General features: G+C 33.1%; 1 protein-coding gene across 1 annotated transcript; it reads right to left on the minus strand.

Moving 5' to 3' along the window:
• Nucleotides 1–228: 228 nt before the first annotated feature.
• CYLC2 (cylicin 2) lies at nt 229–25,957 on the minus strand. The gene is made up of 4 exons (XM_045562114.1): nt 25,944–25,957; nt 7,354–7,394; nt 2,494–2,619; nt 229–1,265 (listed from the first exon to the last, which is right to left on the minus strand). The coding sequence occupies exons 1-4, from the start codon at nt 25,955–25,957 to the stop codon at nt 229–231; spliced, it is 1,218 nt and encodes a 405-aa protein (XP_045418070.1).
• Between the last annotated feature and the right edge of the window lie 530 nt (nt 25,958–26,487).

Consider the following 26,487-nt stretch of genomic DNA (forward strand, 5'->3'; position numbering starts at 1 on the left):
TTCTTCAATTCCTTCAATGGCTCCTCCCTTGATTTTTCTTAACATCTTTCTTACGTTTTTACACATCTTTTCCAAATCCTTTGTGTTCTTCTTTGCTCTCTTTTAAAAAGTACTTGATTAATGGTTTAAAACTGCATTTTTACTCATAGATTCAGCTTCAGGCTACTAAAATTGGTTTGTAAAATTTGTTTTTCAATTATTCTTTCAGTTCAAACTATGATGCAAGGCCTACTTGGCCTTCTTCATACTCTTCTTTGTACCCTTCTTTGCATCAGGCTTTGAGTCAGAAGATTCTGTGTCAGTATCTTTCTTGGCATCTTTCTTGACGTCTTTCTTGGCATCTTTCTTGTCATCTTTCTTGGCATCTTTCTTGTCATCTTTCTTGTCATCTTTCTTGGCATCTTTCTTGTCATCTTTCTTGTCATCTTTCTTGGAATCTTTCTTGTCATCTTTCTTGGCATCTTTCTTGTCATCTTTCTTGTCATCTTTTTTCACATCTTTCTTGGCTTCATCCTTTATTTCAGCACCAGGTGTCTTTTCATCTTTTTTACTCCCCTTCTTTGCATCTTTCTTGGCATCCTTTGCTTCATCACCTTTCTTTGCATCTTTACCCTTCTTTTCAGCTTCTGAATCAGAGGCTGTATCTTTGCCCGCCTTTGAATCCTTCTTACCTTTTTTGTCATCCTTCTTTGCACCTGGTTTTTCACTTCCAGATTCTGAAACTGAATCCTTGCTCTTCTTTGAACCTTTTTTATCTTTTTTGTCATCCTTTTTGTCATCCTTCTTTGAACCTGGTTTTTCACCTGCAGAGTCTGTAGCTGAATTCTTGCTCTTCTTTGAACCTTTTTTATCTTTTTTGTCATCCTTTTTGTCAGCCTTCTTGTCATCCTTCTTTGCCCCTGGTTTTTCACTTTCAGATTCTGAAGCTGAATCTTTGCCCTTACCTGTTTTTGCATCTGGTTTTCCATCTTTAGATCCTTTATCCTTATCCTTCACTGACTTTAAATCTTTCTTATCTTTTTTGGCTTCTGGTTCTGAATCTGATGTGTCCTCTGCTTTCTTGTCTCCTTTAACTTTCTTACTCAATTTTGGGGATAAAGGTTTCTCTAAAGGTGCTCCTTTAGCATCTCCTTTGGGGGATACAACTGATTTTTGTGGAGGCTTTCTCCTGGCAGCTAAATAAACAGATGGTCTCTCTGAAATGCTCATTAAAGAATGATACATCCATAATGGTCGCCTGCCATGTCTTAATTGTCCTTCATCAACTTTCTGAAATAGTGGTTAGATTAATAATGAGCAATTTGTGGGTGAGTTACATAGTTTTTATTAATAGATACCAAATATATTTTAACTTCAACCATGAAAAGATTTTAGATTTTGCTCAAAAATGGATAAATTACAGATTTTATAGTTTATTCTGCTTTACAAAATTTCATCTTTCTTAAATGAAAAATTATCTAAGTTTCAAGTTAAGGCATGATTTTGTGTCTATTGTTATTTTCAAAGTCTCTGAAAGTTATAATGCTACCTGTGGTTAAAGGTAAAAGCCTGAAACTCCTCATGCTTGGCAGGATATAAATCGAATATCATCAGATAGGTAATTGAAATAACAAAATGTGTAACACTCAGTGCATGTTAATTTGAGAGAAATGGTACATTATCTTTCAACTCTTAATTTAACATTTGCAAAAACTAAATGGAAAACATAGCTCATTTTCATAGAAATGTTAACAAACAATGGAGAAATAAATTCAGTAAAGAAAAGGAAAAGAAAAGAAATTTGATCACTGATGATGGGATACATTTCCTAAAACAAACAAGAGTTGATGATACATTTATTTTGTGAAAACATTTCTTTGAATATTTGCATATCCCATATTGACTTCAGAAACATTGGGAAATATTTATCTGCCAATACTTATAATCATGAATTCTATTTTACAGGAACTGAGGAAAAACTGAAACTTCATCAAAGTATAATGTAATCCTGTGACTCTAATAAGGGAGTTTCTCCAGCTGAGGAACATTTGCTGAAATTTTATACTAACTGTAAAATTAGGGTCTCCATATTTCTGTGCTTCTTGGACATATATTTTTTAATAATGTGAGGTAAACTTAACAATATAAAACAAGGAGGATAATTATATACAGTAAAATGCAAATAAACTATATCTATTTTTTCTAAGTAGTAGAATTTGAATTATCTTTAACTGTGCTGCCATTATGGCACTTAACAGCCACAGGTTAAGTTTACTGTACTTTAATTTAATTTAATTTAATTTAAATGTAAAATTTAATTCCTCAGTCACACTAGCCTCAATTCAAATGTTCAGTAGCCACATTACACTAGAAAGATACAAAATATTCTCATCTCTGCAGAAATTGTGTTGGTGACCTTTGATCTATAACATATATAACTATATACATATGACTAATTCTTAATACGTAATTAATAATTACTTATTATTAATATTTATATGATTTTTTCTATACTTACAGTAACTGTATTGTCCCGTATTTGAGAAGGTTTTGATCTTCTTTTTGTTCCCGGCCGTTGTGGTTTGGGAAAAACCAGGGCAAAGTGTTGCTGATTCCATGATTTTTTACTTAATTCACTGACTAAAATAAGAAAGATAAAACATACACTTTGGCATAAATAGTTAGAATTTAATCAGAAGTGAAAAGGCAGTAAGTGTAATACATATCATACAAATGAAGAAAGAAGTAATTCAAATTATGGCTTCATATATTTGGTAATATTTGAAATTTTCTGTTATTAAGTATCCATATAAGTGAATAAAAATTGATTTTTCTATTCTGATCAGTTATACAGGTAACTATATAAAATATTCATTGCAAAACTAGTATAGTCTATAATATAAATAAAAAGAAACAGTTTTGTTACTTCCTTTTGCATCTATCTCTTCTAGTCTAGGTTTTTGCTTTATTCTTTTAGTTAGAATGCAATTCTACTGAGAACAAAAATATAACCATTTCTGTAGCCCCCAGAGTACTGAGCACAATGTCTGGCATAAAATATTCAGCAACTATATGATTGAATCTAAGTGCTAAGGCTTCAGATCTCCTCAGTTTGTAATCATTTTGCTAGCTACAAGAGTAAATGCATTCAAGAATTGCATTGATACAGGGTATATATATATAATGAAAAAAATTGACAAATAAAAAGTCTACAGAAAGGTGACTGGGAGGATAAATTTACCTGAAGTTACAATAGAAATAATTAAAATATGTAAGTCACCAATTAGACCAATGAGAGAGTTCATCACTGTATTTAAATATTTGCAGTATTACTGTGTGGAGAAAATAGACTTTTCTTGTGAGTTTCCTAAAGACAGTATCAGGATTAATAGAAAATAATGTACAGAAGGAAAATCATATCTAAACTCAATATATGAGGGTAAACCACATATTTGAAGCCCTTGAAAATCACATAAATCTGCCTTGTTTAGCAATGAAATTTTTGGCCAATTGTAAGACAGATACAATCTATCAGAGATGTAGTAGAAGAGATAGCTGACATGGATAACTTGTTTATCCAATTTCTACATTGCCATATATGTCTTTTATCATTGTGAAGTAAGTCCCATCTATGCCTACTTTGTAAAGCATTCTTTTCATAAAAGGGTGCTGAGTTTATCAAATGCTTTTTCTGCATCTATTGAGAGAATCATATGGTCTTTGTTTTTATTTATATTTAGGTGATGCATTGCATTTATAGATTTACATATGTTGAACCATCTCCTCGATGAAGCCCACTTGATCATGGCAGATAATTTTTTTGATGAGCAACTGAATTTGATTTCCTAGGATTTTATTGAGAATTTTTGCATCTGTATTCACAAGGGATATTGGTCTGTTGTTTTCTTTTATTGTTGGTTCCTTTTCCTGGCTTTGGCATCAGGGTAATCTTGGCTTCATAAAACATGTTGGGAAGATTCCTTCCTTCTTGATGTTGTAGAATAATTTGGGTCAGATGGGCACCAGTTCTTCTTTGTAGGTGTGGTAGAATTTGGGTGTGAAACCATCGGGTCTGGGACTTTTTTTTAGAAAGATTTTTTTATTCCTGCTTAAATTTAGGTAATTGATATTGGTCAGTTCAGGAATTCTATACCTTCCTGATTGAGCCAAGGGAGGCTATGTGTTTCAAAGAATTTGTTCATTTCCTTCATATTTTCAAGTTTATGTGCATAGAGATTTTTATAGTATTCAGAGATGATATTTTGTATTTCTGTGATATCAGCTGTAATTTCTCCTTTTTCATTCCTAATTGAGCTTATTAGAGTCCTTTCTTTTCTACTTCTGATTAATCTAGCAAGAGGCATATCAATTTTGTTTGTTTTTTCAAAGAACCAACTTTTTGTTTTATTAATCTTCCTTATAGTTCTTTGATTGTCAGTTTAATTTAGTTCCACTCTGGTCTTTGTTATTTCTTTTCTTCCACTAGGCTTGGGATTGGTTTGCTTATCCTTTTCCAGATCTTTGAGGCAATTCATTAGATCGTTGATTTGTGATCTTTCTGTCTTTTGGATGTAGGCAGTTATCACTATGATTTTTCTCTTAGGAATGCTTTAGCTGTACCCCACAGATTTTGATAACTTGTATCCCCTTTTTCATTTAGTTCAAAGAATTATTTGATTTCCGTCTTAATTTCCTCCTTGACCTATTATTCAGCAGTAGGTGGTTTAGTTTCCCTAACTTTGTATAGAGATGAGTATTTCTGTTGGAGTTGATTTCTAATTTTATTCCACTGTGGTCTGAAAAGATAGCTGGTATTTCTATTTTTGTAAATTTTTTAAGAAATGTTTTGTGGCCTAAGATGTGATCAATCTTAAAGAATGTCCTGTGAGCTGATGAGAAGAATATGGTTTGGTGATTTTTGGGTAGAATGTTCTGTAAATGTCAGTTAGGCATATATACGTATGAGATAAATTCACAGCCAATATCATACTGAATGGGAAAAAGTTGTAAGGATTCTCACTCAGAACTAGTACCAAATAAGGTTGCCTGCAATCACCACTTCTATTTAACATAATGCTGGAAATCCCAGGACAGTTAGACAAAAGAAGGAAATCAAGGGCATCCAAATAGGGGCAGTAAGGTCAAACTATCACTCTTTGCAGACCTTGTATCTAGAAAACCCCAAAGATTCTGCGAAGAGACTACTGGAATTGATAAATAAATTCAGCAAAGTCTCAGGTACAAAATCAATGTACTCAAATCAGTAGCATTTGTGTACACCAAGAACAGTCAAACTGAGAACCAAATCAAAGACTCAATGCCTTTTGCAATAGCAACAAAGAAAATAAAAATACCTAGGCATATATTTTCTCTAGGACGTGAAGGACCTTCACAGGGAGAACTATGAAACCATACCATACTCATAGATTGGTGGAATCAACATTGTTAAAATGTCTATATTACCCAAAGTGATCTATGGATTCAATGCAATCTCTTTTAAATACCAACATCATGTTTCACATATCTGGAAAAAATAATCCTACACTTTGTATGGAAGCAGAAAAGACCCCATATAGCAAAAGCACTCTTAAGGAAAAAGAACAAATTGGGAGGCATCAATTTACCAGACTGCAAGCTATACTACAAGGCTATTGTAACTAAAACAGCATGTTACTGGCACAAGAATAAAGACCTAGACCAATAGAACAGGACTGAGAACCCAGGCATAAAACCATCGTCATGTAGCCATGTAATTTTTGACAAAGTGGGCAAAAACATACAATGGAGAAAAGAATCCCTATTCAATAAATGGTGCTGAGAAAATTGGATAGCCACATGAAGAAGACTGAAACAGATCCAGACCTCTCACTTCTCACAAAAATCAACTCACAATGGATAACAGACTTAAACCTAAGACATGATACCATAATGATTCTAGAAGAAAATGTTGGAAAAACTATCATAGAAATTGGCCTAGGCAAAGAATTGATAAAGAAGACCACAAGAGCAATCACAGCATCAACAAAAATAAATAGGAATTGATTAAATTCAAAAGCTTATGCAAAGCAAAAGAAACTATCACTAGAGTTAATAGACAACCTATAAATGGAAGAAAATATTTACATGGTATGCATCTGACAAAGGGCTAATAGCTAGAATTTATATAGATTTAAGGAAAATTAGCAAGAAAAAATCAAACAACCCCATTAAAAAGTGGGTAAAGGACAGGAAGAGAAACTTTCCAAAGGAAGATAGACTAGTGACTAACAAACATATGAAAAAATGCTCAAAGTCTCTAATTATCAGGGAAATGCCAATCAAAACTACACTGAGATACCACTTAACTCCACTGAGAATGGCTTTTATCAAAAAGTCCCAAAACAATAACTGTTGGCATGGATACGGAGCAACAGGAACATTCATACACCACCCGTGGGATTGGAAACTAGTACAACCTCTGTGGAAAGCAATATGGAGATATCTTAAAGAACTAAAAGTAGAACTACCATTTGATCCAGCAATCCCACTACTGGGCATCTGCACAAAGGAAAGAAAGACAATCTATAAAAAAGACATTTACACTTCAATGTTTATAGCAGCACAATTCACAATTGCAAAGATGTGGAAACAACCCAAGTTCCCATGAATACATGAGTGGATTAATAAAATGTGATGTTATGTATACCATGGAGTACTACTCTGCCACAAAAATCAATGGTGAACTAGTATCTTTTGTATTATTCTGGGTAGAGCTGGAGCCCATTCTTCCAAGCAAAGTATCACAAGAATGGAAAAACAAGTGTCACATGTATTCACCATCAAATTGGTACTAACTGATCAACATTTATGTGCACATATGGAAGTAACATTCATTGGGTGTCAGGTACGTAGAAGGAGAGAGGAAGGGGACGGGTATATTCACACCTGATGGGTGTGATGTGCACTGTCTGGGAATGGTCACTCAAGCTCTGACTTGAGTAGTGCAAAAGCAATATATGTGACCTAAATGTTTGTACTCCTGTGATATTCTGAAGTTAATAAAAGAAAAATATAAAAGAAGAAAAAAGAAAAACAATTTCTACATTGCTTTCCAACTGTAAGATTATCTGATTGTATGATTTCTCATATATAACTATGTCCACCTTTATGTTGCTGAACTTATTTTCTTAAACTTCCTTGGATTCAAAACAAAACACAATATATTTAAAAGGTATTCACTAAGCCCATGAGAATGACTCCCTGGAAAATAAAAAGTCGATTATTAATTCTATTCCATGGCTGTTTTGCTCTCTTCTCTTTGAATGCAGGATAATAATCGCTTTTATCTAAAATTAATCATGCATGTTTTACAATAATTATTGAACTCTTTCTTACCTGGAATGTAATTATCATATGTCCCAAAGTTTATTTTTTGGCTATGAAAATAAAAATAAAATGTTTTCATTAATTTATACAAAATCACTGTATTTAATGATAATTGCTATACATAAACACTTTCAATCAACAACTAGAAAAATATTTTGCATTCTCAGAGCTCCATTATTTTGTAATTATGCCCATGATAGTAGTGATAAGCAAATGTGTTTTCAAACTTGAACAGAACCAAACCACATTTTACCAAATATTCATATATATATATATTTTAAAATATACAATAGATATATAACAGATATATAAACTCAGCAACTTGCTAATTTGAAATATATACATTTTTAGTTGTAAAACTATGTTTGAATTATTTTCCCACTTAATATTCCAAATTCTCTTGTAATTGAATTTGAAACAAGGTACCACTTTAAAAACACTATGCTTAAGCAAAAGGAAGTCCTCAAATATTACCAAAACTTCACCAAATCCAAATTATTAAATGGCATATGTGTGTGTCTTTCAATATGTGTGTGTGTATGTGTCAGGGTGCGCCATAAGTATTAATAAGGAATTTCATTGTTTTTGCTCTTTAAGAAAATCTGAAAAATAAACTAAGTTGCAAATTATTTTCATTTATAAATTTTACATTTATTTTATTACTATATAAACATGTTTTTTTTTTACCATGAAGGAAAGTTTTATAATTTAATATTTATTTATTTGTAATGGAGGCCAATCATAAGACCTGATAAAGAAATATTGTTTCATATTGTTTCATTGTATTACAGACATAGAGCCGTTGTTGATCATAATGAATTTGAAACTTACGCGCGCGCGCGCGCGCACACACACACACACACACACACACACATATAATGTTTTATTTATTTTGACAATATGTATGTTAACAATTAAATACATAAAAACAGTATCTTGATATCTTGATTAAAAAATGAAGTCCACAGCATGAAATTTGGCACATATTTGTTGCTCTATAAAAATGTGAATAATTGCATAATATTTAATATTTGTTGAGCAATATGTTATCCAGCCCAGTGTTAACTGAGTACATGAACCAAAATTACTTGCCCCACTATATCTAAATCTCTAAGTTTGGATCCAGCCAATATACATTTATACACTGCTAAAGAAATTTTGCTTCTCAACAACCGCTGTATTACAAATGCCTTGAAAGAGGACGTATTTCAGTTTCATGAAACAATACTGTTAAACTTGACATTTTTTAAATGGTACATAGGAATCATTTGTTAATTTCTTCTATAACCTCTAGAGCATATTCTTTGATTACCAAGTAACTGAATTAAAAAAGCAATAATAAAATTATCTGGAAAATATGTAAATATTTAAAAAATAAATAGCTCCTTCTAGTGAACAAATGGTCAAACAGACATCACAATAAAAATCTATTTTAAGAAGCAACTGGCCAATCACATATCAAAAATTATGCTCTACTGCTAAAAGTGCATAGAGGAGAATTTATAGTTTTAATGCTTTGTATTAGAAAAAAATTAAATCAATGTTTTAAATCTCTCTATTAAAATTAGGAAAATTGTATGAGGAAAAATGTAGAGGAGGGGGAAATATGTTCCAACTAATTTTTGAGACCAATATAAATAAATCAAACCTCCCAAGTTTTTATTTTCAGAAATTTATATTACAGATGAATACCCTCCATTAACATAGTTACACAATTTCCTAAAATTTAACAAAGGAAGTAACATTCACTCATAATAAAAAATTCTAAGAAAACTGGGAACAGAAAGCATAGTCCTCAAATGGATAAAATATATCTAGACAATACCTACTGTTACAATCAAACTTAATGGTAAAATGTTGATTGTCTTTCCCTATAAATCAGAAATAAGGCAAATATGCTCACTCCTACCAAGTCTCTTCAAGATTGTAATCCAGACTCTATTTTGTTCCATAAGAAAATAAAAGCATCAGGTTGGAAAAGAATAAGTAAAATTGTCTTTATTTGCAGAAGACATGATTGGATAAATAGAATATCCAATGACATCTGCATGAATAATTATTAGACCTGATTAGCAGATACAGTAAGATTATATAATACAGAGTCTAATTACATAAATTAATTGTACTTTTATATACCAGGAAAATTAGAAGATAAAATTGGAAGACATTAAGAAAATAATATAATTTGCAATAACATTAAAACAAATTATATAGAAACAAGGTTACTCACATATATATAATACGTGTATAAGAAATATAAAAATTTTCCTCAGGAAAATAAAGAACAAGAAGAGGAAAACAACCAAAAAGAGAAGTATACTAAAAAACTTAGACACAATATTTATAGCAGCTTTATTCATAATAACCCAAAAACTAAAAACAAGTACCCATCAACAGGAGAATGGATAAACTAACTGTGGTATATTAATGTAATGAAATACTCCTCAGAAATCTAACAAAATGAATTACTGATATGTGAACATACTTTAGGCAACATAGTTTATAGTAACTGAACAGACATTTATCGGAGAGAGGCAAGGTGGGTTGCCTGGAATCTGGCACAATGTAACTTTCTGGTATGGTCAAAATTTTCTATATATTAATATTTCTTAGGGTTGATTAAATTAAGATTAGTGATCATTCAATAAATTTTGATTTATTGCATTTTTTATAAGAAGAATTTATAGGAACCCAAAATAACAATGATCCACGCACTATGTAAATTTGCATATGTCATAAGCAATTAAATTAATTTAATCTTTTGGGCTAGATGGCATTTTCCCACCCTTTCCTTCAAGTTTGGTTCTGCTGGTCAGAGCATATCTCTTTCCTTGCCTCTCTGGGACAGTCAAGAAATTCTCTAGATCAGGATGCATTTGGATTCAATATTTGACATTTTTTATTTTTAAAAAATCATAAAAAATGAAGTTTATCCCTTATTAGTTTTTTAAATACTTTATTTTGAAACATTTTATATGATTGCAAATATATTTCCATCATTTTAAAGTAAGTCCCACAAGACTAGGATCTGATTTAATGACTTACTCTAAAAAGAGGAAAAAAATGCGACAATTAAGTCAAAAAGATATTTTTTTCACTGTGACAAAGAAACACAGTAATTAATAACTCATATTACTCAAGATGAAATGGAATATAGAAGTCACAATTCCACCTTCACTTCAGACCTATTCATTCAATCATTTTAAAATCTTTTTAAGTATCTGTAAGTTTTTTGAAGTAAAGAAGGTATCCCATTTTCAGCAATGTGGAATATAATGTATTTGCAACTTAGGCAAACTAGGTTTGTGTTTTCTTAAATAAAAATTTACATTCCAGTGTAGGAAATATGTGGGACTTTATTTTCTTAAAAGACAAAATCAGTTTTTTTATATTATTACCAGAAAAAGTTTTTTAAAGGGGTAAATATTTAACCAACTTTGTATTTCTTATTTTTTTCCATTTTAGTCTGAAATAGTTTTAATCTAAATTCAAAATACACCTGCCTTTACTTTTGCCTGTGACTATATCTCTGCTTGGATGTGTTTTAAAAATGTATAAGAATGGACACACTTGAAACTCTGATTTGGGGGTGGGCAGGGCAAGGGCAATAATATATGTAACCTAAACTTTTGTACCCCCATAATACGCTGAAATTAAAAAAAAAAGAAAAAAGAATTCTATACATATTTTTTTTTTCAGGCCTGAAAAACATCTTAAACATAGCTTCAAGGATGGAATAGTAGATCTGTCACTACTACTGATAACATATCATCTAATGCCTGCAGTTAGGAAGCAATGCTCAACAAATTAATTGGAGACTGCTTATATTACTGAAAAGAAATCTAAAAATTTGTATTTAGAATACCAATAATAAACCCAAATGATGAAAGGGGTTTTTTAAATTATGATTAGTGTTGTAGTTCTCAGTGGTGATCTGTGGCTGACAAATAATTTTATGAGCTTAAATATTTGGTAAAAGTGTATTTCTCAAAATAAAAAAAAATGGTGACTTTGATAACAAAAAAATGTATAATAAATTAAAAAGTCAAGGGTTTTAAACAATCTGATATCTCCCCTAGTTTCATGTAAATTGTCAACAGATCTCGTGTTTGTATAAATATCCCCAGGTACACTGCCAGATGATTTTAGATTTTTGGATTCTACATAAGCTGCGGGGAAAATAAGACCATAAAAGATATGGTAGAAAGTTTTTCAGGGACTGACTGCAGACTGCATCATTCTTCTCGTATTTGTTAGAGGAGTCTTTGTGTACAGCGAAAGGTCAACTTCCCTACAATTATTGTTTGTCTGAGGGATGACTCTATGTGTGGTAAAATTTTCTATCTTTCAGTAACATTTTCTGGAGCAGTTTTTCTCAGCATGGGTTTATTTTGAACCTCCCTCCCTGAGGACATTTTGCCATGTTTGAAGACATTTTGGTAATCACAATTGTCTTTGTGTGTGTGTATGTGTGTGTGTGCCCGTGATAATACTAGCATCTGCGGGTAGAGACCACGGATGCTGCTAAACATTTTAAAATGCATCTTACAATCCACAGAATGCTATATAACCTCTCTCAGCCTCTGACCACCTCTCTTCCCCACTCCAAAAGAGTTTTCTGGCCTAAAATATGAGTAGTGCCAAGGTTGATAAACACTTTTCTAGATTAAAGTGAATTCCTAGGCCAGGACAGTAAGGGAAGACTTTATTAATGCTGCTCAAGGGAGAGAAAAATATAAAATATACAGTAGATATGAGATCAGAAAACTGGATAGCCACATGTAGAAGACTGAAACAGGACTCACGGATTTCACCTCTCACAAAAATCAAATCACGGTGGATAACAGATTTAAACCTTAAATGGGAAACCATTAAAATTCTAGAAGAAAATGTAGGAAAGACTCTTACAGACATTGGTCTAGGCAAAGAATTTATGAAGAAGACCCCTAAGGCAATCACAGCAACAACAAAAATAAGTGAATGGGACCTGATTAAATTAAAAAGCTTCTGCACAGCCAAAGAAACAATCACGAAAATAAACAGCCTACAGAATGGGAAAAAATTTTCACATACTACACATCAGATAAAGGACTGATAACAAGAATCTATTTAGAGCTCAGGAAAATCAGCAAGAAAAAATCAAACAACCCTATCAAGAAGTGGGCAAATGACATGAATAGAAATTTTTCAAAAGAAGATATAAGAATGGCTAACAAACATATGAAAAAATGCTCAACATCCCTAATCATCAGAGAAATGCAAATCAAAACCACAATGAGATATCACTTAACTCCGGTGAGAATGGCCTTTATCAAAAAGTCCCAAAACAACACATGTTGGCGTGGATGCGGAGAGACAGGAACACTCATACGCTGCTGGTGGGACTGCAAACTAGTGCAACCCCTGTGGAAAGCGTTATGGAGATACCTTTAACAGATTCAAGTGGACCTACCATTCGATCCAGCAATCCCATTATTGGGCATCTACCGAAAGGAACAAAAGTCATTCTATAACTAAGACACCTGTACCTGAATGTTTATAGCAGCACAATTCACAATTGCAAAGATGTGGAAACAACCCAAATGTCCATCAATCCACGAATGGATGAGTAAACTGTGGTATATGTATACCATGGAGTATTACTCAGCTATAAGAAATAATGGTGATATGACATCTCTTTGGTTCTGCTGGAGAGAGTTGGAACCCATTGTATTAAGTGAAGTATCCCAAGAATGGAAAAACAAGCATCACATGTACTCACCAGCAAATTGGTTTCCCTGATCATCACCTAAATGCACATCGGGGAAGGATACAATTGGATATCAGACTGAGACGGGAGTGAGGGGGTGGGGGAGGGGATGGGTGTATGTCTACATGATGAGTGCATTGTCCACCATCTGGGGAATGGTCATGCTTGAAGATGCTGACTCGGGGAGGGGGGGGAGGGGAAGGGGATGGAGGTATGACTACATGGTGAGTGCCAGGCGCACTGTCTGGAGAATGGACATGCTTGAGGCTCTGACTCAGGGGGATGGGCGGGACATGGACAATGTATATAACCTGAGCTTTTGTACCCCCATGATGAGCTGAAATAAAAAAAAAAAAAGAAAGAAAGCTAATACTGGAAGTTTAAGTGTTCATATTTTTAGGCACCGTGTCTGATACCAAATTTTTGTGAGAGCATCTCCTACTTCCTTCACAAGTCTTAGTTCTATTCAACATTAGAAATGGAAGGATTGAATTGACTAACACAACCTGAGTTAGAGTCCAAGACAAAAAGAGGTAAAACTATTAAGTGAGCTAATTAAGGTTTAAATAGAGCAAAGTTATTAAAGAGGAGTAAGTGGGGAGGGGAGAACTGAGCTCAAAGAGGAAAATTTTCTTTATCAGGTTCAAGTTGGTATCCATGGGCACAAAAATGCTAGATCTAAAACTAAGGCTCTGTCATTCCTACAAGAATTCAGAGAAAAGACAAATTATTTTCTGCATCTTAAATTCTCTGTATTAAATGAACTGGTAGTTGTCATTTGAATCCAAAAAATATTCTAATTTGTTATTAAGGATTTTTGTGTGTGCTGCATTGGCTAATGGTGAGGCCATTTGATAATGAGTTCTATCACACTTTCCTTCTAAGGTAACAAGAGAATTTTGAGATTACACTAGAATAACACCATAAAGAATCATAACACTAAAAATAGGTTTTCACCCATTGTGATAAAGTCATCTGAAAGCTATGCGATGCTCATGATTACAATAATACCATGGATACTTTATGGTACTTAAATATTTTAAAGCAATAATTAGCATACAGTGTATTTCTGGCATGGTAGGTGCCGGAACGCAGATTACTACTGTGCAATAGTCATACAGTCATTTGGCCTCTAAAGCAATCACAACAAATGCATTCAAAACTTTATCAAAAATTGCCCTTTAAAGTAATGTTATAACAAAGTAGACATGAGTGCCTGTGGAAAGCCTATTTTATTTTCAAGATTTATATTTTGTCTCCTCTTTAACAGTACCCAGTCACTGTTGAAAAAAAAGAAAAAGAAAACTCAGGCCGGGCGCGGTGTCTCACGCCTGTAACCCTAGCACTCTGGGAGGCCGAGGCGGGCGGATTGTTTGAGCTCAGGAGTTCGAGACCAGCCTGAGCAAGAGCGAGACCCCATCTCTACTAAAAATAGAAAGAAATTATCTGGCCAACTAAAAATATATATATAGAAAAAATTAGCGGGGCATGGTGGCGCATGCCTGTAGTCCCAGCTACTTGGGAGGCTGAGGCAGAAGGATTGCTTGAGCCCAGGGTTTTGAGGTTGCTGTGAGTTAGGCTGACACCACGGCACTCTAGCCGGGGCAGAGCGAGACTCTGTCTCAAAAAAAAAAAAAAAAAGAAAGAAAAGAAAAAGAAAACTCAGCCACACTTTTCTTTATATTTCAAAATTCCATTCCTTCATCTTTGTTCCATGCCCTCTGTAAAAATGTATGCATGATAGAAAAGTGTTCTTTGTCTACCTTTTATAAACACAAAATAAATTAAGCATAAGCAAACTACTGTCATCAAAGTTACTTCTCATGTCTGGATAATCTGCTTTACATTAAAAAGTACTTTTGTACACTCAGTATTTCTCAAGAGAAAATACAATTAACATTTGGTTGGTCTTCTTTGGGAAGGGCTGCCCTATTTATTACTAAAGATTAACACTCCTGACTTAATGCCCTCTATAGCACAATAACACTTTTCTGTCATTGTCATATACACAAAGATTGTTCCCAGAAATTTCCAAATGGCTCCTAAGGAGCTGAAAATCCTATGACTGAGAATCATGAATTATTTTATTTTATATTCCCCAAAATACAAAGTGATAAGAAATAATGTAAGAAATACATTATTCTTACATTAAAAGAATAATGTAAAAAAAAAGACATCAAAAGCTATCTATCTATTTTGATCTTGGATTTAAACAACTTTTGATGTTGCTTGAGAACATATATTTTTGCTTAAACACATTGTCTCTCGCTTATCAATGGCGTAACAATAATAAATAAACATCTCTTCACACTAAGGAGGATAAATGTAAAGCTGACTAGAGTATTTCAGTTATTTTAAAACATAAAATTTGACAAATTTGACTTACAATCTTGGTACAGACATTATTCCCTCCTCTTACTTGCCAGGACTTAAGTATGTTAATTCAAATTAGTGATGTTGATAGGTGACATCATAAAGAGGCCAAGAGCACTGGGAATTAAAGGGGAAAACCAAGAAAAGCCCCTTTGTTTTACACTCTAAAATTCTAACGTTAATGCTTAGAAATAAAGGATAATCTTACTCCTTATTCCAGACTAAATTTAGCTGGGAGTTTTAAAAATAACAAATTGATTTTATATCTTAATAAAATACTTGTTTTAACTTTCATGCAGTTATGATTTATTGACATATGGGAAAAAAGATAAATCTAAACATTTATCCACGAAGATCAGTTGTAATCTATGTTTCCTTACATACATGTAACTTTTGTTAAATCCTTTATATAAGTTTATATTTCCTTTTTCTATCTTATTCTTATGGCTAGCTCATTGATATAAGATTTAAACAATAAATTTATTTATAAACTTATTAAATGTATAAACATAATGTCAGATGTGAGTTAGTACATTTTTAGTACATGTATAATTCCACCCCACTAATAAATGAATGCAAGTACTGTATAGAGTGTTATTTAAACATGTCTTATTTAACTTTTTTTTTTTTTTTTTTTTGAGACAGAGTCTCACTTTATTGCCCGGGCTAGAGTGAGTGCCGTGACATCAGCCTAGCTCACAGCAACCTCAAACTCCTGGGCTTAAGCAATCCTCCTGCCTCAGCCTCCCGAGTAACTGGGACTACAGGCATGCTCCACCATGCCCGGCTAATTTTTTCTATATATACTTTTAGTTGTCCAGATAATTTCTTTCTGTTTTTAGCAGAGACGGAGTCTCGCTCAGGCTGGTCTCGAACTCCTGACCTCGAGCGATCCACCCGCCTCGGCCTCCCAGAGTGCTAGGATTACAGGCGTGAGCCAACGCGCCCGGCCTTATTTAACTCTTTGTAGAGTATTTCAACTAGATTTTTTCCGCAGGGAAAATTTTTATTAAACTTCAGCTATTGTAAGAGATAAACTACAAAAATCTCAGTGCTTTGACTCAACAAAAGTTTCTCACTCATGTCTTAGACCATGGTTAGTTCTAGGGGCATTGATGTTGGGGTAGGGGCCTTCCCCAATTTAGATTTTGGTGAGCTGATTGCTTCTCTATCTCCTGACTTCACAGTGTTCATACCTACAGATATTACTTGCAAAGTAGTGATTCATTAAGCAAAATATAACTTTTAAATCTGCAATATTTTGTTTACCATTTTATATTGGGGTAGGGGCCTTCCATAATTTAGATTTCTGTGATCCGATTGCTTCATTATCTACTGAATTAAAAATATTGTTACTACTGATGTTTTCCTGAAAAGTTGTGATTTAATACAGTATAATTTCTAAATCTATACTATTTTATATAGAATTGTATAATATAGTTTTTTACCTGGCTTATGAAAATACCTATACCTAATTTTTCCTCAGTGCATGCCCAGATTCCCCTATGAAAGAACACCCACAAAGAGTAATAAAGTGGCACATGTGCAAGTCGAATGCACTAACAGCAGGTCCTCCATAATGGGGCCAAGACCTACATGTATTTCTCACTGTGTCTTTTGTTTCGTTTGCTTATTCTCCACTTTGTGATTTAAAGATATTGTTGAAAATGTCAAAAAGGCTTGCAGATACCCCTACGAGTAACAGTGATAAGAAAAATAGGCAGTATGTATGTTTATCTATAGTACAGAAAGTCATGCCATTGACGAAAGTGGATATCAGTGTGTGAAATGTCTTACAGAAGAGTATGGTATTAGAATGACCACCATATATGATCTGAATAAACAGAAGGATAAACTGTTGAAGTTCTGTGTCAAAAGTGATGAATGGAAGTTAATGAAAAATAGAAAAAAAAACTGCATAAAGCTAAAAATTGAAAATATTAATCATGTACTACTGAAAGACTAGATCCATCAGCATTGCAGTAACGCATGCCACTTACTGGTATGCTGATCATGAAACAAACAAAGATCTATCATGATGAACTGGAAATTGAAGAAACCATGATGACTGTCCAACAGGCTGGTTGCAGAAATTTAAGAAAATACATGGCATTACATTTTTAAAGATTTGTGGTGATAAAGCATCTACTAATCATGAAGCAGTAGAGTAATTCATTGATGACTTTTCCAGAGTTATTGGTAAGGAAAATTTGATGCCAGAACAAGTCTATAATGATGATAAAACATCACTGTTTTGGTGATACTGCCCCAGAAAGACACTGATTACAGCTGATGAGACAGGCCTTATAAGAATTAAGGACGCAAGGAACAGAATAACTATGCTGGGATATGCTAATGCAGCAGACATGCGTAAGTATAAACTTGCTGTGATAAGCAAAAACTTGCATCTTCATCGGTTTCAAGGAATGAATTTCTGATTAGTCCTTTATTCTAACAAGATGCATGGATCACCAGGGACATCTGTTCTGATTGGTTTCACAAACATTTTATACCAGTGGCTTATGTTCACTGCAGGGAAGCTGGACTGGACGACAACAGCAAGATTTTGTTATTTCTTGACAATTCTTCTGCACATTCTCCAGCTGAAATTCCCATCAAAAATAATATTTATACCATGTAGTTTTCAACAAATGTGACTTCATTAATCCCGCCATGTGACCAGAGCATCCTTAGATCAATAAAGAGTAAATGTATAAATACTTTATTGAATAGTATATTAGCAGCAGTGGACAGAGGCATGGATGTAGAAGATTTTCAAAAATGTTTAGCATGAAGTATGTTGTATATTCTGTTGCCAATCCTTGGAACATAATGACTAAAGACACAGTTGTGTATACCTGGCACAACCTCTGGCCTATGACTATGTTCACTGATGATGATGAAGAAAATGTTAACTTTGAAAGATTAACATGTGTATGTCAAATGAGAAAATAAGTGGTGTCTAACTTCCTTACATATGTAAAACATACCTTCAGAGTCCATCAGTAAGCTGGAAAAAGTGGGTATCAAAGAAGTTTTAAACACTGATAATGAGACTCATTCCTTCGTTGACAGATTACCTAAATGATTCTGAATCAAGGTTATCATGATAGTAATGATGATGAAGATGACATTGTTAACACTGCAGAAAGAGTGCCTATAGATGACATGGTAAAAATGTATGACAGGCTTATTAAAGGATTAGAACAGTGTGCATTAATAAGAGAATAAGAAATAATGTCAGCCTCTGGTAACTATCATTATATTCACTACATCCATAAAATCAATTTTTTTTAGCTCCCATATATGAGTGAGAACATGTGATATTTGTCTTTCTGTGGAAGATTATTTAGCAAGAGGGGATAAAAATGGGCTGCTAATAGGTAAAAAAAAATAGTTACATAGAAGGAATAAGAGCTAGTGTTTGGTAGCCCACTACAGTGGCTAGAGTTAAAAATAATGTGTATTTCAAAATAATTAGAAGAATAGATTTGAAAAGTCCCCAACACAAAAAATGACAAATGTTTGGGGTGATGGATATCCCAGTTACCCAGATGTGGTCATTATACATTATATGCTTGAATCAAAATATAATGCGTATCCCAATAATATATACAACTATTATGCATTTGTGAAAAGGTTTTTAAAAAAATTAAAGAAGAAATCATGTCATTTTATAAAATCAAAGAGAAAATTCTAGACAAAAAACATTCTATTTTTATTTCAATAGACTTATGGGGTACAAGTGATTTTGTTACATGGATGAATTGCATAATGCTGAAGGTTGGGTTTTTAGTATACCTATCACCAGAATGGTGTACATTGTACTGTACCTAATATGGTATATTTTTATCCCTCACTGCCCTCCCAACCTCCCCTTCTTAGTTTTAAATGTCCACTACACTACTTTATGACCACATATACCCATTGTTTAGCTCCCACTTGTAACAGAGAACATGTATTTGTTTTTTCCATTCCTGAGATATTTCCTTAAGATAATGGCCTCCAATTCCAAACACGTTGCTGCAAAAGACATTTCATTGCTTCTTATGGTTGAGTAGTACACTATGGTGTGTGCATGTGTGTGTGTGTGTGTGTGTGTGTGTGTGTGTGTGTGTCCCCACATTTTCTTTATCTACTCATCAGTTGATTCCATATCCTTGCAATTGTGAATTGTGCTGCAATAAACATTCATGTGCAGATGTCTTTTTTAACAAAATGACTTCTTTTCCTTTGGGCAGATACCCAGTACTGAGAGTGCTGGATTGAATGGTAGATCTACTTTTAGGTCTTTGAGGAATCTCCATATTGTTTTCTATAGAGGTTGTACTAGTTTACATTCCTATCAACAGCATATAAACATTCCCTTTTCACCACATTCATGCCAACATCTATTTTTTTTTTTTTTTTTACTTTTTAATGGCATTCTTAATAAGGCAGATGACTTTGGAGGAAACATTTTATTTTATTTTATTTTATTTTTATACTTATTTGTTTATAATTTTTATTTCAAAATATAAAGGGGGTATAGATGTTTCTGATACATGGCTTGAGTTAGAGCTATAAATGTGCCCATCACCCAAATAGTGTTCATTGTACCCATTAGGTGTTTTTTTTCCTCTCCTCTCTTACCCACTCCCTGCTTGATTTCCAATGATTTTTACTTTCCTCTGTGCACTCGTGTGCCCACTGGTTACTTCCAATCTATTAAAGAGTACATGTGGTGTTTATGTTTCTATTTTTGAGATATTTTGCTTAGGATACTGTACTCAAGTTCCTTCCAAACTGCTGCAAAAGACAATAATTCATCCTTTTTTATGGCTAAGCAGTACTCCATGATATACATATACCACATTTTGTTAATCCACTCATGAATTGATGGGCACTTGGGTTGATTTCACATCTTTGCAATTGTGAATTGTGTTGCAATAAATATTTGTGTCCAGGTATCTTTTTGATAAAATGACTTCTTTTCCTTTGGGTAGCTACCCAGTAGTGGAATTGCTGGGTCAAATGGTAGGTCTACTTTTAGTTCTTTGGGAAATCTTCATACTGTTTTCCCCAGGGGTTATACTAATTTTCAGTCCCACCAATAGCATCTATTGTTTTTGGACTTTTTAATAAAAGCCATCCTGACAGGAGTAAGGTGATATCTCATTGTGGTTTTAATTTGCATTCCCCAGATGATTAGTGATGTTGAGAATTTTTTTGAGGAAAAATTTTTAAAGCCATTCAACAGAATGCTTCCTCATCCCAAGAGAACCCACTTTTTGATCCCTCAACTCTTTCTGATGTTTCTTCTCACCTAAAAAATATAAAATGCAGTGAACAGTAATGTTTTAATCAAAACACAGCTTCATAGGTAGATAAGAAAAGCCACCATTGTTGTTGTTGTTTAACATCTGATACAGGTATTCTGGTGACACTATTATGCTGGTTAGTTACCAAGAAAACATTAATTTTTCATTATATTAATGCTATGTCATATTTTTACAGTTAAGTACTTATGTGTGAATAACTATAGGAAAATGATTGCTTATAAGTAGCATACAAATTCAGAGTCAGGAATAATGGTGGTTCCCAACAACCACAGATTGTCGACATGGGTGGCTGAGATAGTGATACCTTTGCTTTTGGATGGTTCAATATACACAAACTTTGTTTCATGCACAAAATTGTTGAAAACATTATATAAAATTGCCTTCAGTCTATGTGTATAAGATGTATATAAAACAGAAATGAATTTTGCATTTAGATTTGGGTCTCATTATGTATATGTGAATATTCCAAAATCCAAAAATCTCTAAAATCTAAAACACTTCTGGTTCCAAGCATTTTTGATGAGGTATATTCAACCTGTAACAAATATTCAAGCTATTTTAAGCATATAAGCATGTATTTATTTTTTTCTTATTTTATAAACTATTTCTTTAGGATAAGTCTCAAGACATAGAATTACTAGGTTCAAGATCATGGGCATTTTATATATATATTGTCATTTTATTTTCTAAAAGTATTTTTCTCATACTCCATGCTATGATGCCTCTGTAATTTATGAACATGTGAATATCATCACAATACTGTACATTCTAATTCATTTGTGCACACTGACAATATAAAGGATGGGTTTTCTTATTCTGTAACAGTATGAGATTATGTACATACCACATTTTCCTAATGCTCTAACATAGGAAAACAAAGAGTATTAAATAATAATGCAGTGTGAAAGATGCTAAATTCACCTCAGTTTAGTTTTAACCATATCCATCTGCTTTTTGGTGCTGTTACCATCTCAGGACAGCTGAGCCATTTTTTATTTTATCTTTTCCCCTACTAAAAAACATGCTATTGAGAAAGTGTAAGCAATATTCAAACCACTCTGGAACAGCTAGCTCCAGTATATGTAGAATCAAGCCATTTGTCAAACAACTCAAGGAAATTTTTGTTTGTAATATATAATGAGGCCACAAAGGTGGAGGTTTAGTGTGTGGGCAAAAGCAAATTCAAATCATATTTGCTTCTGAAAATATTTATGTTGCTACCATGCATTGGTTTCAAGGACTAATATGTATTGTACAAAATGCCAAGGGCTGCATATAGATACGAAATGACTTTCTGATATGAATTGTAAATGTCTCAACTTTGGTGTTCTGAGAAGAAAGTACAAGCCGTTCCAAGGTTATTATCTAAATGTATATAAGGTGTGTGTTTATAAAGGTGGCTGGGCCACTTACATAGTGTTAAATGTTGAGGCTGAATAATTTGAAGTGAATGAAATAGAAAGAAAGAAAGGTGTATTTGATATTGTAAAGCTCTAAAGCAGCTTAGAATATTCAGAATGCAAAAAATGCAATAAATAGAACTGATATTTTGGAATGCTTACTACATTCAGACACTGTTTCCCAATTAATATATTTAGATTATTTTAATCTTTACACCAACATTTAAAATACATGTTCATCTCACAATTGTGGGATCGAGATATACTAAGATTCAGATAATTTAAGTAACCATTCCAGGTATCAGACCATTCATAAAAACATAGGATCAGAACATGAAGATAGGTTGATAGGAGTTCCAGGCTATGTATGGCCAGCCCTGACTCTTTTTCCAGTTACCTGCAGAGCTTTCATATTCACTTTATTAGGTTTCTGCCTAAATGTCACATCATGCAAGTAGTCTGCCTAACTTCACCCAAAATAGACAAACTCTTCCTGCAATTGGTCACTTTCATCTGTTTGCCTTTATTTTGTTATTATCTATCCTTCTTTCCACAACAGAAAGTAACTTCCACAAAGGGAAGGTCAGTGATTGACTTGCAGTAAGTACTGTAATATATATAGACACATACACATACACACGCACATGTTTCTCCATGAGTTTCTATATGTAGGAATGAATATTCTTTCAAGGGAAAATATAGCCAAATCTGCCATCAAAGGGCCATCAACAAATAATACTAATGCTTGCCAGTTAGCATCACTTTAGAGTTATAAACAACTAGAATTAAAAAAAATTAAGACATTTATCTACATACATAACTATATGTATTTCTCTATATAACTATAACAATTGTATAACTATCTCAGTTCACCAAAATTTACCTTCATTTTGAGTTTACAACAGAAGCTTGTTGGGTCTAGAATTGTTTGTTTTGCTTTATTTTATTTTCTTTCTCTAGTGAGAAAAATTATCTTTGATTGTCTAGTAAAGCATACTGGATGAAAGATAATTGAGATGTCTTCACATTGAAGAAATCTGTGTACTTTAGTAACAAAAATATGAAATTCAAATGAATTAAATCAAACAAGTCACTATTAGTGACAATAAATAAATCTTAAGTAAAATAAAAAAGAGCAACTTATGAGCATTAAGGACAATTGTCATTTGAGATTTACATTATAAAATTAATATATACACAATAAATTAGAGAACTGAATAATTTACCTTAAAATCTTATAGACTAGGAGAATTCTCTTACTCCCACTAAACCTAGTAAACAAATTAACTTCAGTGCTCATCAGGATCATGTAAGGATGTTATAAAAAGACAGAACGGTCCAGGTGTGGTGGCTCATGCCTGTAATCCTAGCACTCTGAGAGGCCAAGCCGGGAGGAATGCTTGAGCTCAGGAGTTCAAGATCAGCCTGAGCCAGAGCGAGACCCCAGTCTCTACTAAAAATAGAAAAATTAGCTGGGTGTAGTGGTGGATGCCTGTAGTTTCAGCTGCTTGAGAGACTGAGGCAGGAGGATCACTTGAGTCCAGGAATTTGAGGTTGCAGTGAGCTATGATGACATGACGCCACTGTACTCCACCTAGGGCATTAGAGGGAGTCTCTGTCTAAAAAAAGAGACAGAATGCTGGCCTCCAATTCCAGCACTTCTAGTTCACAGGGTCTCCATGAGACCCAAGAATTTTCATTTCTAACAAGGTTCCAGGTGATGCTGATGCTGTTGTTCCTGGTACCACATTTTGAGAATCACTCATCTAGAACAGTCTTTATTCATTGAGGTGGCAGGCTGATTCAGGGGCTCCAGCACTTAATTTCTTTTGAAAGTATGTTATCCCTGCAGTCGAGGAGGCAATTAAACAATTGAATCATGTGTTTAGTTGTTCAGAGGAGTCATTCTTATAAACAAGCCTTTTTATGTGACTATACCTATAGAGGGAGGGAATGGACATTGTTATGTAAGTATGTCAGTCTCTGTTATATTTATTTGTGTAAGTTTAATTAATTACCTTTCCACTAAAAAATTTTAAGAGAGAGAGAAAGGAAAAGGAAAACAAAATTCAAAAATTTAAAAAGATTCTCAACCCTCAACATAGAGATCTGATTTTGAGTTATCATGAATTCATGCAAATTCATGCAAATTCAGAAGCCATTGGTCTGGTGACATTCTATGTCTAGATTTTGATATCTGTAATTTCTTTCAAAACTAGTCATTTTTGAAGTTTGCTTTAAGATAATTCTATAACAGCATCTTTAAATCCTATTTTCATAAAGATAGATATTAATGTTTTGGGCTAAAATTTAAGAAAAGTAAATTTAGTCTTTAAGGGCAATTTTCTTGTTTTATTAAACCCAGATTTATTAAGATATAATTGACAAATAAAAATTGTATATATTTATGGTGTAAAACATGATATTTTGATATATGTATGCATTATGACATTATTAAATCAAGCTAATTAACATATCTGTCACCTCAGATACTTTTCATAGTTTGTGGTGAAAACATTTAAAATCTATTCTTTTAGAAAATTTTAAGCATACAACACATTACTATTATAATAATCATAATTACCATTGCTGTACAATAGATTTCAAGAACTTATTCACTCTAACTGAAACTCTGAATCCTTTGACCAACACCTTTTCATTCCTTGTTGGCCATTTGTATGTCTTTTTTAAAGAAGTGTTTATTCAGATCCTTTGCCTGTTTTCTTTTGTTTGTTTGTTTGTTTGTTTGTTTGTTTGTTTTAGTTAGTTGCTTCCTAGCTATTTCATTTGTCTGAGTTCCTTATATATTTTGGATATTAACCCCTTATCAAATATATTGTTGGTAAATATTTTCTCCCATTCTGTAGGTTGTCTCTTTATTCTGTTGTTTCCTTTGCTGTGCAGGAGCTTTTTAGTTTGATGCAATCCCTAAAAGCAATTTTCTCTCAGCAGTAGTCAATTTGAAAAACTCAGTGCTCCCTAACAGAAGCCCAGAGGAATAAACTGTTACCATCATATTAAATCAGTCTGTGCTTTAGTGACAGGCTAACACCAGTTCTCTCATGGTACATGTTAAAATGGCAAAGTCAATATTTAGTACATATGGGAAGAATATTAGGGAAAAATGAAGAATCAAACTTTGGTTTAGCCAGGGGAGTTGGAAGCCTGGAAAACAATTTTGTTTTTGCTGCTAATTAAAGTTGTATAGAGGGACATTCAGCCAAAAGGACTATCTTATATCCTGAACAATATAGCACACACACACACACACACACAGACACACACATATATATTTTAAAATACTTAGGTATGTTTATTATTTGTCTCAAGTGGTGAAAATGTAGGGAAGGAGACAAAGCAAAATGAATCATCCCAACATTTTTTCTGTTATTAAGGCCAAATCAAATGCAGACAAATGATTTAATGTCAAACCCTTTAGCAAAAAGAAATCTATCAGAAAATAAACTGCGAAATAAATAAAGGTTTTAGTTACTATAAAAAGAAGTGTGTTTATTTTTATGGCAAAATGTATATTAAATGAAAGTGACTCAGTAAATATAGTTGTATACTTGTTGTAGTGAAAGTGGCTATTTCAGTAAAAATAATAATCTTTACTATTTATTAAGTGCTTGCAGCAGGTTTTGTAATAAATGCTTTACATGCGTGATGCTATTTAATGCTATCAACAACCTGACAAAATTGGTAATAATGCTATTCCCTTTCAAAGCGAAGAAAGGGAGGCATTCAGGTTCTTACCTTAGATTCGCCATACAGTAAGAATTTGCATTGGGGTTCCAAATTAAGGATTCTGACTCTCAGCTACCTATATTCTTAACCATAATGATAAGCTGTCTAATTTATAAAAGTTATTTGGATATTTAAATGCAACAGAGACAACACAATTCACAATGCACCCTTCTCTCTATTTTTTTTCTTTTCTTTTCTTTTCTTTTTTTTTTTTGCTGTTTCATTTGTTTTGTTTCATTTCTTATCAGACAAAGAAAAATGGAAGCTCTTTGAAAGGAATAATTTAGCATCATGAAGGCAAACTATCATCTCAGTTGCTTGGGACAATTCTATTTTTTAGTCCTTAATAAGTTTAAGTTCTACCTACACTTTAAGCTGATTTGAGATAACTAATAAAATAAAGGAGAAATGTTTTTTGTCTCAATGTAACAAGATTTTCATTTTGTAGAAAGATTTGTGGGCATAGTACTAAGCACAAGCACAATTCTATAATAAGGAACTGTTAAGATTTTCTCAGGGTCTGGGTAATAAGTGGTGACAAATCAATAGTTTA

The sequence above is a fragment of the Lemur catta genome, chromosome 10, assembly GCF_020740605.2.
Source record: "Lemur catta isolate mLemCat1 chromosome 10, mLemCat1.pri, whole genome shotgun sequence".
Lineage (NCBI taxonomy): Eukaryota > Metazoa > Chordata > Mammalia > Primates > Lemuridae > Lemur > Lemur catta.

Bases quoted from the DNA above. Each gene is read 5' to 3' on its own strand.
- CYLC2 (XM_045562114.1), bottom strand. The intron at 2,620-7,353 runs GTAAGAAAGAGT...TTCTTATTTTAG, and splicing joins ATATGATAATTACATTCCAG to TCAGTGAATTAAGTAAAAAA. The intron at 1,266-2,493 runs GTATAGAAAAAA...TATTTCAGAAAG, and splicing joins GGACAATACAGTTACTGTAA to TTGATGAAGGACAATTAAGA.